Source organism: Monopterus albus, unplaced genomic scaffold, assembly GCF_001952655.1.
Source record: "Monopterus albus unplaced genomic scaffold, M_albus_1.0 scaffold50.1, whole genome shotgun sequence".
NCBI lineage: Eukaryota > Metazoa > Chordata > Actinopteri > Synbranchiformes > Synbranchidae > Monopterus > Monopterus albus.
Window position 1 is genome coordinate 4,841,481 of NW_018127930.1, and position 14,414 is coordinate 4,855,894.

At 40.6% G+C, this 14,414-nt stretch overlaps 1 protein-coding gene and 1 long non-coding RNA gene across 3 annotated transcripts in view; both read right to left on the bottom strand.

Moving 5' to 3' along the window:
* skor2 (SKI family transcriptional corepressor 2) overlaps positions 1-4,473 on the bottom strand; it is a 35,849-nt gene extending 31,376 nt beyond the window's left edge. The window contains exons 1-3 of the mRNA XM_020601003.1: positions 4,321-4,473; positions 4,041-4,196; positions 3,648-3,780 (exon numbers count right to left, since the gene is read on the bottom strand). Coding sequence (XP_020456659.1) covers positions 3,648-3,780; positions 4,041-4,196; positions 4,321-4,473 — 442 coding nt within the window. The remainder of the gene's footprint in view (positions 1-3,647; positions 3,781-4,040; positions 4,197-4,320) is intronic.
* The window catches only part of LOC109960696 (uncharacterized), a 92,658-nt gene that overhangs the window by 23,919 nt on the left and 54,325 nt on the right, over positions 1-14,414 (bottom strand). For both annotated transcript variants that reach the window (XR_002275038.1, XR_002275037.1), the window contains one exon: positions 11,717-11,864. This is a non-coding gene — a long non-coding RNA (uncharacterized LOC109960696). The remainder of the gene's footprint in view (positions 1-11,716; positions 11,865-14,414) is intronic.

The following is a 14,414-nucleotide window of genomic DNA, read 5'->3' on the forward strand; positions in this document are numbered from 1 at the left end:
TGTGTGTGTGCGCGTGAGCGTGAGTAAAAGCAATAACAGTGGCAGAGCTGTAAGTAAATAATGAGGAGTAATCAAAGTTAATGGAACCCAATGGGAGACACAGCTTCTGTGTGTTGCAATAATCTCATTTAGAGAGAGAAGCAGATTTAGTGGATAATTGGGGCCTAAGTACTCACTGATTCCCCTGCTAACTAACTAACTAACGGAGCTGCCGACGCTCGTTTTGTTTGCAATCACGCCGACGCAGATGGAACACAAAGAAGAGATGTTCGATGTGCTTGCTTGTCTTCTCCCTTTCTGCTCAACTTGGCTTTTTCATCTTTGCTTAACTTTTTAATTCTGTGCTTCTCTAGGCCCATTCACTTTTCTGTTGCGGGATGTTTTCATGTGTCCTTGCTTTAAATTCTCCTCCTTTCCGTACTCCTTTTGTTTCCTTTCTTCTCCTTCTTATCTCTCCATTCTAATACTGTCTTTTCTCCTTTTCCTTCTACCCTACTTTATTTTTCTTCTTGCCTTATTTCTCGTCTATTTCCCTTCCTCCTCTTTTGTCATCTCATCTTATTTCCTCTCTGTTGCTTCTTTTTTCCCCTTCTCATTTCCTCTTTCTGCTATCTTCAGGTATTTTGTAACATTTCTGCGTCCTCCCATCCCCTTTCCTTCTTTTCATTTTATTTTCTTGTCTCCTTTCCTTTTCCTTCTTGCCTTTCATCTCCCCTCCTTTCCTTCTTCTCATCTGTTTTTTCTTTATCTTGTTTTATACTTTTTTCTCACCCTTTTCATATCCACACTTCTCCTTTGCTTTTTCTATCTCCTCTCTTGACCTTCTAATCCCTTTCCCCTTGTATCCTCTCCTTCCCTCCTAATTCCATTCCTTTCTTTTCATTTAGACTTTTCATTGCACTCCCTTCTCTGTTCTTTATCTTCTTGCCATTTGTCTCATCCCCTTCTCCTCCCCTCTCCTGTGTGTGTAAGTCTATGACATAAGGAGAGACAGACATATACTTTGTGTGTGATGGAGTTAATGGAGGATGCTGTCAGTCGTACAGTGGGGTGCCACTCACTCTTGGGATAGACCAGCATGCGTTGCTCCACATGTGTGTGTGTGTGTGTGGGTCCATGTGTTTCTATGTGCAGTGGGCCCTGACTCAGAGGTGTCCAGATGTCATTATGGAACAACAGTGTTTATGTGTGTGTCGCAGTTACACAGTTGAGTCTTTAACCCTCAATTTGATAATAGAGTCAAATCATTTACTCAACATGATGACTGGACCGCTGCCAAAATCTCCTTGGATGTCTTTCTGTCTCAGCTTCCAATTCTCACTATTATTCTCTCCCACTTCTCTCTAATTGTCTATTTTTTTTGTATTTAGCCTTCTTATCTTGCTTTTTTATTCTTGACTCATGAAACTTCTTCCACCTCTCCCATCATTCACTTTTATGGCCATGAATCTCTGATGAGCAGTATTAACAGAGCATATAATTATACAAAAAATAAAATTAACTAGAAAAATATTTAACAAACATAAAATATAAGCCATCTGATTTCCCCTCTGTCTCTTTTGTTTGTTTACCAATTTCCCCATAAACAGGTTCTTTTCTGTTTGCACACAGGAGAGTTTGATTGTTCGATGATGTTACACACTCATCAGGCAGAATAATTCTTGCAGGTGACAAAAAGGTACTGTAGGTCAGGTCATACATTTAAAAGTCAATTTTCAATATGGCTATGGCTATGATTTTAATGTGTGTCAATGCATGGATGAATAATGTTTGTGCGTGTTTGTGCTTATTGGAAGAGACATTGGGGAAGCAAGAAGCAGCTGAGATTGGAGGAGCCTTAATCAAGGAGTGTTCACACACACACACACACACACACACACACACACACACACACACACACACACACGCACTACTAGCTTTGTGACGACACTCAGAAATAATGCATTCCCTAGCCCTTTACCCTAAACATCAGAACAAAATACCTAACCATAATTCTTTACCTAACCCCAATCTAAACCTAATTCTAACCTGAACACTAAAACCAAAACTTAACCCTCAAAAAAATGTTTCACAAAGTGAGGACCAGCCAAAAGGTCCTCACTCTGTAGCAAAAAATACTTTTGGTCCTCACTATATAGCAAGTACAAGAATACACACACTTTGATGCTACTTGTATAGTGAGTATATACAAAACACACTTTTAGATATTTGTATGCCAAAACCTTTCGTACGAAATGTGTGTCTCTAGAAATGGAAAAGCACAGTCAGTTCCCTCTCACACACACACACAAACACACACACACACACACGTCTCTCTTCATTTATACATCTAACCCCACCAGAGTCTCTGTAAAGTCCCCATTACACAAATGAGCAGAACGAGATGCTTAGACATTATTTACACACGAGACAAAAGGGGATTAAAGTCCACTCTTGTCAGTCTCTCTTCATTTTGTTTCACTTTGCCTGAGTTTTGTTTCGTCTCCTTTCCTTTTACACAGTTTTCTGCCTAAACTCCAAAATGACAGAAGGGTGCAACTTGTTGACACAAAACACAGACTATGTTTTTAATTAAAAGAAAGATAGCATTATCTTTTTTTATGTTTTTCAGTACTATGTACCCATACTGTCAGTACAGTACACAGTACTGTCAGAAAAAAATGAGTACAATAAAATACTGTTGGTATGCTCAGAAGTGAGCCAGGGAGTAAATCAACCTCTGTCTCTGAGAGCTAACTGGAGTGAGCAGTCATCCTGTCAAAAGTCCTGATTGGCTCATTTAAATACTGCTCAGGTGTAATTGGCTGGCAAATTAAGCTGTCATTATTGGACAGGAGACGAGGGGAAGAAAGCACAGGGGAGTGACAGGACAAAATGTCTGCCATTCTCCCATGGGAAAACTCTGGGAAATAAGGGGAGCCAGACATATATATACACACAGAAAGACCTCCTTCTGTATGACATGCTCACTCAGATATATGCAGACCATCTGAGTTTCTGCAAAGAACAAAAGTGACAAAGTGCACACAGAAAATGTATTTTAGATAGATAGATAATCCTTTATTGCCACTAACACGTACAACAAAATTTAAGAGCGACCTCCAGTCGGTACAGCAATAGAGAAAAATATAACATATGAAATATGACCATATAAAAAAAAAAACTTAACCGCTAGAAAAATGAAATAAACAACAGACCCCTCACACACATAGGCATATTATATTTTAGCAGCATTGAGTGTGGTAACTGCTGTTGGGTAAAAACTATTCTTGAGTCTAGTTGTCCTTGATTTGATTGCTCTGAACCGTCTACCTGACAGCAGCAGTTCAAAGAGTGAATGTCCTGGGTGTGAAGTGTCCTTAATGATGTTCTGGGGTTTTTGGGGCAGTGGGAACTGTGTAGTTCTTCCAGAGTGAGGAGAGGGTAGCCGACAATCTCCTGGGCCGTATTAATGACCCTCTGGAGCTTTTTCCTCTGAGCCACTGTGCTGCTGCTGTACCATACACATATACAGTATGTAAGGATGCTCTCAACGGGGCACCGATAGAAGGACACCAGCAGTCTCTGGGAGATGTTGTTCTTCCTGAGCACCACTAGGAAGTACAGTCTCTACTGGGCCTTTTTAAGCAGTTTAGGGGTATTCACACCCCAGGTCAGATCTTCCTTAATGTGGACTCCCAGAAAGCAGAAGGCCAGCACCCTTTCCACACAGTCCCCGCTGATATACAGTGGCAAGATGTCAGATTTCTTCCTCCTGAAGTTGACAATAACCTCCTTAGTCTTTGAGGTATTAAGGAGCAGATTGTTCTCTTTGCACCACACTATCAGCCTCTCCACCTCATCCCTGTAGGTAGTCTCATCCCCCCAGAGATAAGCCCCACCACCGTGGTGTCATCAGCAAATTTTACAGTGGTTTTGCCGTGGTGTGTGGGGTGCAGTCGTGGATGTACAGAGGTGTAGAGCAGGGGGCTCAGCACACAGCCTTGTGGGGAACCTGTGCTGAGGCTGAGAGCCGTGGATGTGTGTGGGCCCACTCTCACCCTCTGGCTGCATCCAGACAGGAAGCTCTTAATCTTTATGCAGGTGGAATATGGAATTCCCAGGTCCACCAGCTTGTCCACCAGTTTGTGGGGGAGGATGGTGTTGAATGTGGAGCTATAATCCACAAAAAGCAGCCGTGCATAGCTCTCCTGATGCTGCAAGTGGGACATCACAGCATGGAGGGCTGTGGCTACAGCGTCCTCTGTGGATCTATTTGCTCTGTATGCAAACTGGTGTGGGTCAGATGTTGGTGGGAGGAATGACAATGTGTCCCCGTACCAGTCTCTCAAAACACTTCATCACCACTGGAGTGAGTGCAACTGGTCGGTAGTCATTGAGGCTGGTTATGTTGGGTTTCCTAGGCAGGGGAACTAGGATGGACGACTTCAGGCAGGGTGGGACAGTGGACTGGGCCAGAGACTGGCTAGACATCCTGGTGAAGACTCCAGCCAGCTGGTCTGCGCAGTCTTTCAGCACATGTCTGGGGACGCCGCACTATTTACTATAATTTTTTTAAAATAATTTTCTGTTTTTTTACCGTTTGTCTACTTGTTTTTCCAAATCACCAATCATCCACTCACTGTTTTGACATGGCTCAGTAATAAAACTGATGGATGGACAGCGACCAGAGCTTCTCCAGGTGAACCCTGACCTCCCAAAGTATGTGTGTTACTATGACCCATCTGTGTGCACTGTTAAGAGCCTTTCTTTCTTTGCCCTCTTATTTTGACCCACATCCTCAATGGTCAACACTGAGTCCTCAGGCCCTGGGGATATGTCTCTCTTTCTGTGTGTGTGTGTGTGTGTGTGTGTGTGTGTGTGTGTGTGTGTGTATTTATGAGTGTCAGGACATGCAAGGCAAGTCTTATGAGGGCAAACACACAAAAAACACACACACAGTTTTTCATGATCTCATCAATGGATTCTGAATACAGTATTAACGATGGCTGGGTGGCCCCTGGCCACTACTTAGTGAATCAGATATGTGACATGTGATATGGCTTCAATTTGAAATCCATTTGTAACGCAATATAGTGGTGTACTTCATGCGAAGGTCAGGACCCAAAGTTGGGTCACTGAAAGATCATAATTATTTTAAAGCAAACGGATGGCTCTCAAAATCAGAATCATTTACTCTTTTAAGAACTTTGGAAGTGCATGCATGAGTGGTGGGCGCTCAACCTAATTATCTTAAAAGTCTTGTAAGTCGTGTACAGTATGTAAGCCTGAAAAAGATGCTTTTTTTTTTTAAATATATAGCCCAATAATAATAGTAATGCCTTTACAACAGGACTAAGATTATCAATTAATCTACAGGCTATTTTCTCAATTAATAATTTGGCCTAAATGTAAAAAAAAAAACCAAACATTTTAAATGATTATTATTATTGTAACTTCCCGGAGCCCAAGGTGACAGCTTCAAAAGTCTTGTTTTGTTTGAGCAATAACCCAAGAGCAGCACCTTTTCCCAGTAGAACCAGTGAGTGGTTTTGATCATTTAAAAAAAAATGTATTCAGGTGTAGATTTATTTTCTATAAGACACAGCGCACTCTTTACTCAGTTTCTCCACATTCAACAAAGAAGCCCTATTGTCACTTTTGTTACATTTATTCCAGCGATCGGTTTTAACCTTTTAACCTTTGTTTTTACTGAATACAGTGCCATTTTCTGAAAGCCAGTAACAGTGCTCCTCTGTGCTGAAGGTCTGCTCTTCTACATGGTCACCGTTGAGGAAATTGACACAATTTCATTTTCAGGTTTTTTTTAAAGAGATGTTCCCAGTCACAAAACTGACTGATTACAGTTTATGTTAAAGCTCAGCACTTTTATTATTACTGGCATATGCGACCAATATAAAACTGAACATGTAAGAACATTAAACTTGTCTGACTGTTGCACAGTAATTACATGACTCCCACCTGGCTTTACTAGATGATAGATATGGTACAGAGACAGAGATTTCAACAGCAATGGCAGAATGTTTTGCCTCATGCTCGCCTACTGTTAATATGTTGTATTGAATATGACAATATAATGGCAGACTGTATTCTGCTAATGACATGGTCCAGTGAACCATCTGTGAAGGGAACAAGAGGGCAGCAGACATTAGATTGGCTGTCAGAGGTGATGCACACACATACATACACACACTGACAGAGATACTCTAAGTGTGCACATACACAAACAAAATCACACACAAGCACACAGGGTGCAATTAAGTGCTTGGTGTGTGTTTTTGGTGTATAAAGCACAAACAAATGAATTCAGTCCCTTGACAAACCCTGTGTGTGCGTGTGTGTGTGTGCGTCTCTCAAAGGCCCATGCCCCTGTTGTGACATCATCTATGAATGTCATAATTGAGGGTCGGTAAATTGCCGCTTTTCCCTGCTCAGTGTCACCCCATGTGTCAATACTGAGGTTCAAGGTGACGGACTGGATCGATACACAGAGACAGGAGCCATCCCCTGAATTTACAGCCCAGTAACAAGAGAGCCATGAAACAACACTGCCGTAGCCTTCAGCTAGCTGCTGGACGACACCGCAGCGCTACCAGCGAGCATTTGTCAAACACACCAGCGATTCTCTGAGGAATTTGGTGTTCTTTTTTTTTTTGAATTATACATCAGTCACAGCTTTGGGTGGTGTTTCGGTTGCAGCTTTGAAAGAATTTTTATTTAGACAAATAATAGGGCATTTTTAAAGGAGACAGATGAAAGTGATATCATTAACAATGGCTCTCTTCCATTTAGTTGTCCCAGTGAGTCATGCATCATGAGCCAGCATGCACAGTGGCAGTGCCCAGCAATGGAACACCTAAATGAAATGCAGCTATTATTGATTTTATTAATTACATCTGTGCTTCAGTGATGAAAGTTCCTAATTACATTTACACAAGTTAAATAATTAAGTACCATTTGGAGGTAGTTTACTATTTTCATTTGAGATTATTTTAAACTTCCATTTCACTATATTGTAAAAGGAAACATCCTTTCTATTGCATTAAATTTATTTAAAAGTTCTAGTAGCTACTGGCCTATTATTTAACCACCCAACAGTATATGAATTAGCTAGCCAACACATTACAGTGCTGCAGTAATCATCTAGAACATACAGGAATGTGAATATTAAGTAAATAATTTAAATGTTTGACAGAGGAGTAGCTCTGTTTTGACAAAATATAACGAACTACAGTTTCCCTTTATCTTGTATAATTTGGGTCGTTATTTTAGCAGTAGTATTTTGAAAATCTGTGTGGTAAAGCCTTTCAGAATAAAACTGTCTGATTTAGTTTGGACTTAAAAGTTAAAAGAAAGAAAACAAGTTAATTTTTTTTCTTGTCTTTGGGCTTATACACAGCACCTGTACATGAATATGTGTGTGTGTGTGTGCGCACATGTGCATTTATGAATTCATCACAGCAGCTCTAGTGTCCAGAAGGCATGGATGTCACAATGATAGTAGGTGAGCTGTGAAGGTGATGATGCCTGCTGTGTGTGTGTGATGGATTAGCTTCATTTCCAGTGTAGGCTGTCTGTTGTGAGTGAGTGAGAGTTTGTATATTTGAACCCAAGCAGCAGGAGTGTGTCAGTGATATGGGTGTCTGCTGGACCACGTGTGTATGTGTTTCTGTCACATTGTGTATTTATGTGTCTTTACCTGCATGTGTATGTGTTTCTGTGAGTGTGTGTCTGTGTGACAGTGGCTGAGTGATGGGTCCAGTATAGCGTGTAGTATACTGGACAGACGCTGGGCTCCTATAGCCGGCGGCAACGGCGAGGTGAGTGTACAATCAAACGTGTGTTGACAGGCGCGATGGACATCATACAGTTATGATGACCTCAACCTGCTGCAGGTGACACACCCCTGCCACACACATACACACACACACAAACTGAATTCCTGCTAATGTTTCACTTATTTTTTAACTTTGTGCAGAGAATACCACCATGTATGTAGTGGATGTATGTATTATATTAAGTGAGTGACATCAGGGAAGATTAAAGGAAAGGGTATTAATTTAATAGGTTTGGTCATCATTTCTATTGGTTATGACAAAACTGGACTCACATCAGAGCTGGTGTCATCGGAACATCACAGCTTGATGGGACACTTACAGGTCTGACAGACCTTCACAAGAACAGAACTACTTGTAACTAAATAAGCAAAATATAAAGTAACCTTAAGGGGAACATATTTTGTTTATACTATAGACAGTGTGGGTGCCTTATCTGATTTGGATAAAATGACGAGAATGACTAAAACCTTTGATTTGAAGTGACATGAAGAAGCAGGCTGTGGGTTTGACTCCATGACCATGGGTGTGTGAATGCTACAGTAGTACATGTGGCCATATGTATAGGTGCTTTCTGTGTGTGCACAGTTCCTTTGTGTGTGTGTGTGTTTGTGTCTTTTTTAGTCTCCCTGTGAGCCCAAAACAAGGTAAACGTATAATAATAACATCTTCAAAATGTATCTCCCCATCTTTCTCCCTTGAGCAAAACAACCTACACCACACACACCTCCACCACACTTCCTCCCTGCCTCCTCCCCTCGGCAGTGCAAGGAGCGTCCGGGTGTGAAATGTAAAAGGGAGAACGCTGTCGTTCAAACTGTCCCAACCACCAGTGTCTCTCTCTCTCTCTCATGCTCTTGGTTTCTTCCAGTGACTCTTCCTCATGCTTGTTTCTTACTCTCTTTCTGTCACAGTCTTTCTCTCATTCTTCTTTTTCCCTCTCTCTCCCAGGTGGGCTGGCTGCTGCAGGTTGCAGGTGCACAGGACCCCTCAGCCAATGAAAAATGAGTGCTGTTGCACGCCATGACTTTGATGAACCTCGCCGTACATCGGCCTATCACTCTTCTCCATTTGGCTTCCCCTGGAAGAACCTCTGTGCTGCGCACACACACACAGTACACAAACACAAGTGGAAAAGGCTCTGGACCAAATATTTGTCTTGTTGAAGGAAGAAGCTGTGCTCGGGTAAATACGCGGTCAAGAGGGCTTTTTCATCTGTGTGTGTGCGTGTGTGTACTCACATAAAGCCCAAGATGTGGAGTGTTTCTGAAATTATTTTTAGACATCTGTTAAAAAGTGATTCGACTTTGAAGTTACTGCACTAAAAAGTTTACTGAAAGTAAATAAAGTGACCTTGAACCATATGTACATTTTGAAAATGTCTGGTGCAGTTACTTGTCCTTGTTGATCTGTGTAATTCTGGAGCATAAAGATTTAATGCTAATGTCAAATTAACCACTTCACTATTCAAAAATGAGGCCTTAAAGAAATTTCTCATTTCCAGGGTGAACTTAGTAAATGTACATTCACCCTTTCTCTTTCACACACACGTCACTTTTCCCCTTCCCCGAAGAAAACATTTTATGGAGGTGTAAGGCTTGCTGGTTCACACGACAAGACAAAACTATGTCCAGACTTCACTGGGCACAAGTGTGTGGCTCTTTGCATGTACAGTATGTGTCAGGTCTTGTATTGTGTGTCTGGTATCTGCTATGTGAGCAGCTATAAGAGTCGGGGGGCTAATCCCTCCCAGTTGGTCCCTAATCCTGCTCTAATCCCTTTAAAACTCTCTATCAGTCTCTCAGGACTTCAGCAGGGGTTAAATCAGGAACACACACACACACACACACACACACACACACACACACACACACACACACAGTCACCCTGTACTATGGGTTTAGTGTTAACAAATCAGTGTTACCCACTGTAAGCAAAAGGAGCTTCCCTCAGTTTCTAAAATGAGATGAACAGTTTCTCAAAGTGGAGTGTAGGTGAACAAGTCTGATTAATCCCCCCCCCAAAACAGTGTACAGAGTAAGCAGTTTTACAGTCACTGAATGCAGGCTAAGTTGTAGCTTTAGCCAAGAACTATATTTGATTTTAACCAACACATGCCAGCCAATCAGGTAAACCTACAGTTGGTGGCTGTAGTATGCTAAACTTTTCCAGTGAAACATACCACCTTATTGTCTCTTTTATGTTTACCTTTTTTGTAAAAATGTCTGTAAAATGCAAAAACTGAGTACCCACTTTCATTATACAAACACACACACACACACACACTCCCTTTAATCCTCTTGTCCCTCCCTCAGCTCCCCCTCGACTTCCCAAACAGACAAACGCATTACAGAAATGAAAAACAAATGAGAGGCTGGCGAAGAGGCAGGGAGGGGGAGGAAGCAGCAGGGTGAGTGAGATTTTATTTAAGTGTTCTTGTAAGCCATCTAAGATATTAATGTTGCAAAGCTACTTATCAATATTTAAGAACATAAAAGGGGTGTGAGGGCAGAGGGTGGTTGTGTGTACAGTAGGGAGGGCAAATCAGGAGGGACCTGCACTCTCAAAGATGTGTGCATATGTGTGTGTTTGGCAAAAACAAGAACAACCATCAGAGAGAAAATGAGGTCTCTCTGACAGTTAGAGAAGAGGAATTGCTTGGTCTCTGTCCCACTAAAAGCTTTAACACGCCCGCAAATGTGCGCGCACAAACACACACGGAGAAAGTGAAATGTTAAGTGATGGTCAGGATGGTAAATACAACTTCTAACCATTACATACTTATTTTATGATGTAAATGCACTAATTTATATTTAAATGTGTATTTATGTATGTGCATATGCATTTGTACAGGAAATGTATGCAATACATTTAAGTAGTAATGTTTTATTTCCTGCCTAGACTTTTCACGTCTGTGACATGTATCTTTCTTAAATCCAAACCATGTGACTGAAATGTGGAAATGTTCAGTGTTTTTCTATACTTTTATCCAGTAAACATTTTATATAACTGATGTGTGCCTACCTTTATCAAAGTGAAGTGTCAAGTTAAATGTATCCATACAGCTAAAATCAGTTTGTCCCAGTGGAATTTACAGTCTGTAAAACATATGTCATGAAACTCTATAATAATGTCAACTGAATAATTTTTTAGAGTCTGCATAAAGATTTTTTTAGAGTCTGATAAATTTCAAACATTAAAATCACACATATCATCCACAAGCTCACCAAAAATGATTAGATTAAAAACTTGTTTTTATGATCTAAGTCAAATGTAAGTGTTCTAGTCCTGAGTCCTTGTTTTAACTGATCTGTTAAATGCTAAATATATGTTAAAAAAAAATAAAAAAAAGTAAATAAACCAATATAAAAATGAAATTACATTCAAACGCCCTCTCTTCACTTCAGGATTTCTTTACTGTCTTTCAGTTTCATGGTTGGACCAAGTGACAGTGACTTTGACTTTAAAGCCCAGACCAAGTCTTGGTTCATCCACACAGCTGTTTTCACTAATCGGGTTAGACAGTGTCATCTCCCTGAAGGAGCCAGTACACACCATGAGAACAGCTTGTCAGATGGGCCACATTGAGATATCTGAGATGTCTTATTCTTCAGCGTAAACACATTTCCCACAAAATTCAGCCAGGAATATTTCATACCATTAGAAACTTTGGGATCACCAGAAGAGTCCTGAATAAAATCTGGGTATGGACAATATTTGGCTGCACAGCATGAGTTCGTAATAAATTACCCAAAAGATGTAAGAGGTTAAATAACTTTTCTGAAATGAACAAACAAACAAACAAAAAACTAAAAACAGTGAAAAAACATCGTCATTGTGTTTTTAAATACAGACACCTACCTCTGCATTGTCCCTCTTACCTTTCTGCTGCGTTCCCTCATTCTGTCGCCTATCCATCCATCCAAAGCTTCATCTGTTCTGTTCTTGTCCCTCCCTAAACATTAGAAATCATCAGGGAGGGTGATGAGAGCTCTGCTCACAGGAAGAGACAAAAGTACTGCAAGCTCTCTGGAGAGGGAGAGAGAGAGATAGAAAGAGAGAGAGTCATACAATGTAACAAAAATGCTTTTATCTATTCTCCTCTCATCAAATAAAAAATAAACCAACTAAAAGCTGTTTTGTTTATTAAACCCAAATCCAACATTTAGTGTGTGCATATCTGTGTTAGCATACAGGGGACAAAGACATCAAGGGGTGAGCAGCATGACTCTGCAGGTGTTTGCCACCTCTGTAGCTCAAATACATTAGAGTGGTACAAACAAACACACACACACACACACACACACACACACACAGAGTCCTCTGGACAGTGTTCTGTCTTCCTGTGTCTTGTCATTTCTAGTGTTACACATCCAAAACACTTTCTGAACACAAACCACTAAATGATGGCTGCAGGGTAGAAGAGGAATGTTTGTGTGTGTGTGTTTGAGGGAAAGAAATATGGACAGAAAACAGAAAAAAAAGATTTTGTGGGTGTGTGAAGTTGTGAAACTGTGCGTGTGTGTGTGTGTGTGTGATGACCCTAGGCAGGGCTAGATGGATGGATGCTCTGACCTCCCTACAAGGGTGCAGGCATGCTTATTTACACAAAGCACCCTTAGGTGTGCAGGTATCTGTGTGTGATACAAAATTCTAAACCAAGTCTTACAGCGAGCAGCACCCATAAAAACAAACAATGAAGATGACTTTTTTTAGAGCACTTTATCTCTCTTTTACTATGTAGACCTTAAATAAAGTGGACATTTTTAAAGCCCTCATCCAAAATCAAATCAGTGTCAGATGGATTGTTTCAACAATTTGGGGAAAAATAAATGCATACATTCAAATTATTACTAGAGATGGTTATGTTCCCCATCATGTAACGAGATGCTTAACATCATTGGTCAACCACACTAATGCTCTTGAGGCTGAATGAGTGCAATTCTACACAGCCAGGCTCCAAAACCTTGTGGGAAGGCCTTTTAGAAAAGTGGAGGCGATTACATCATCATATTGGCTGAAATTCCTAGGAGGGACCCTTTGATGAGTGCTGACTTCATGGCGACACCTCTGAGAAATGTTCAGAGAATAATGCTCCTCCTAACTGGCAATGTAGCACATGTACAGTGCAAAACACAAACAAACAATGAGTGAAGCTATGACATGCACTAATATGCCTGACTGACACACACACACACACACACAGATACTCTGTCTTGGCAAAGACAAGTTAGAAGTTGTATGTTCCTGTTAAATATATACATCAATATTAATAACTGCCAGTTTGAACTAAATGAGGTCTTTTTGTTATTATTATTGCGTTATTATTTGTGTATTGTAGCTCTTTAGCTAGATTTTGGTTTACAGAAGAAAATGTCAAGTACACCTAAATACACATTGCACTTTAACAAAAAATTGAGATAATCAAAACTTCTCAACTCAACTTTATTTATATAGCGCTTTACCACAGCACAGCTGACCAAAGCACTTAACATATCATACAGATATAAAAACAACACATAAAAAGCTATAGACAGTAATATAAACACTAACACTACGGACAGAGTGTCATTCCTGGTCAAACGCCAATGAATAGAAGTAGGTCTTCAAATAAGACTTAAAAGTAGACAGGGAGGGGGCCTGCCTAATATAAAGCGGCCCAAAACTTAAGTTTACTTCTGATTTTTACACAAAATATAAATCAGCTGTTTCCATCTGTATAAATAAATCTGAAGCCCTGCCAATATCCTTGAGAAACAGCAGCATTTCTCTGAGATTAAACCATGCATCAATAGCAACCTTTTGTGTTTTCATACCGACTGTGAGAGAAATTTGTTTTGCATCCAGAGAACTACATTGATTTTACTCTAAAAGGTGAATAAATTGCACATGTATTTTATGGAAATCCAGAAAAATCCATGTTACTGTTTACAGTGCTTACTGCTTCTGTAAATCAGATGGTGATCAATGTGCGTACTGAATGATCCATCACTTGGGTGTGAGTATATACTATCTGTACATGTGTATATGGGAATGAGTGCCCAAGTGGTTTTGTAGCAAGAGAGATCACATCTCTCCCATATTAGCTTCTCTCCACTGGCTCCCTGTAAAATTCAGAATAGAATTTAAAATCCTTCTCCTAACATACAAAGCCCTTAATGACAAGGCTCCATCGTATCTTAAAGACCTCATAGAGCCTTATCATCCTAACAGAGCACTTCGCTCTCAGAGTGCAGGTCTACTTGTGGTTCCTAGAGTCCACAGAAGCAGAATGGGAGGCAGAGCCTTTAGCTATCAAACTCCTCTCCTATGGAACCAACTCCCAGTCTCAGTTCAGGAGGCGGACACCCTCTCTACCTTTAAGATTAGACTTAAGACGTTCCTTTTTGATAAAGCTTATAGTTAGGGTGGATCAGGTGACCCTGAGCCTTCCCTTAGTTATGCTGCTATAGGCCTAGGCTGCTGGGGGGCCCCATGATGCTCTGAGTTTCTCTCCCCTCTCCTCTCTTCCTATGCTTCTATATGCCACCATTACACATCACTAACTTTGTGTCTCCTCTCTCCCGTAGTGTGTCCTCT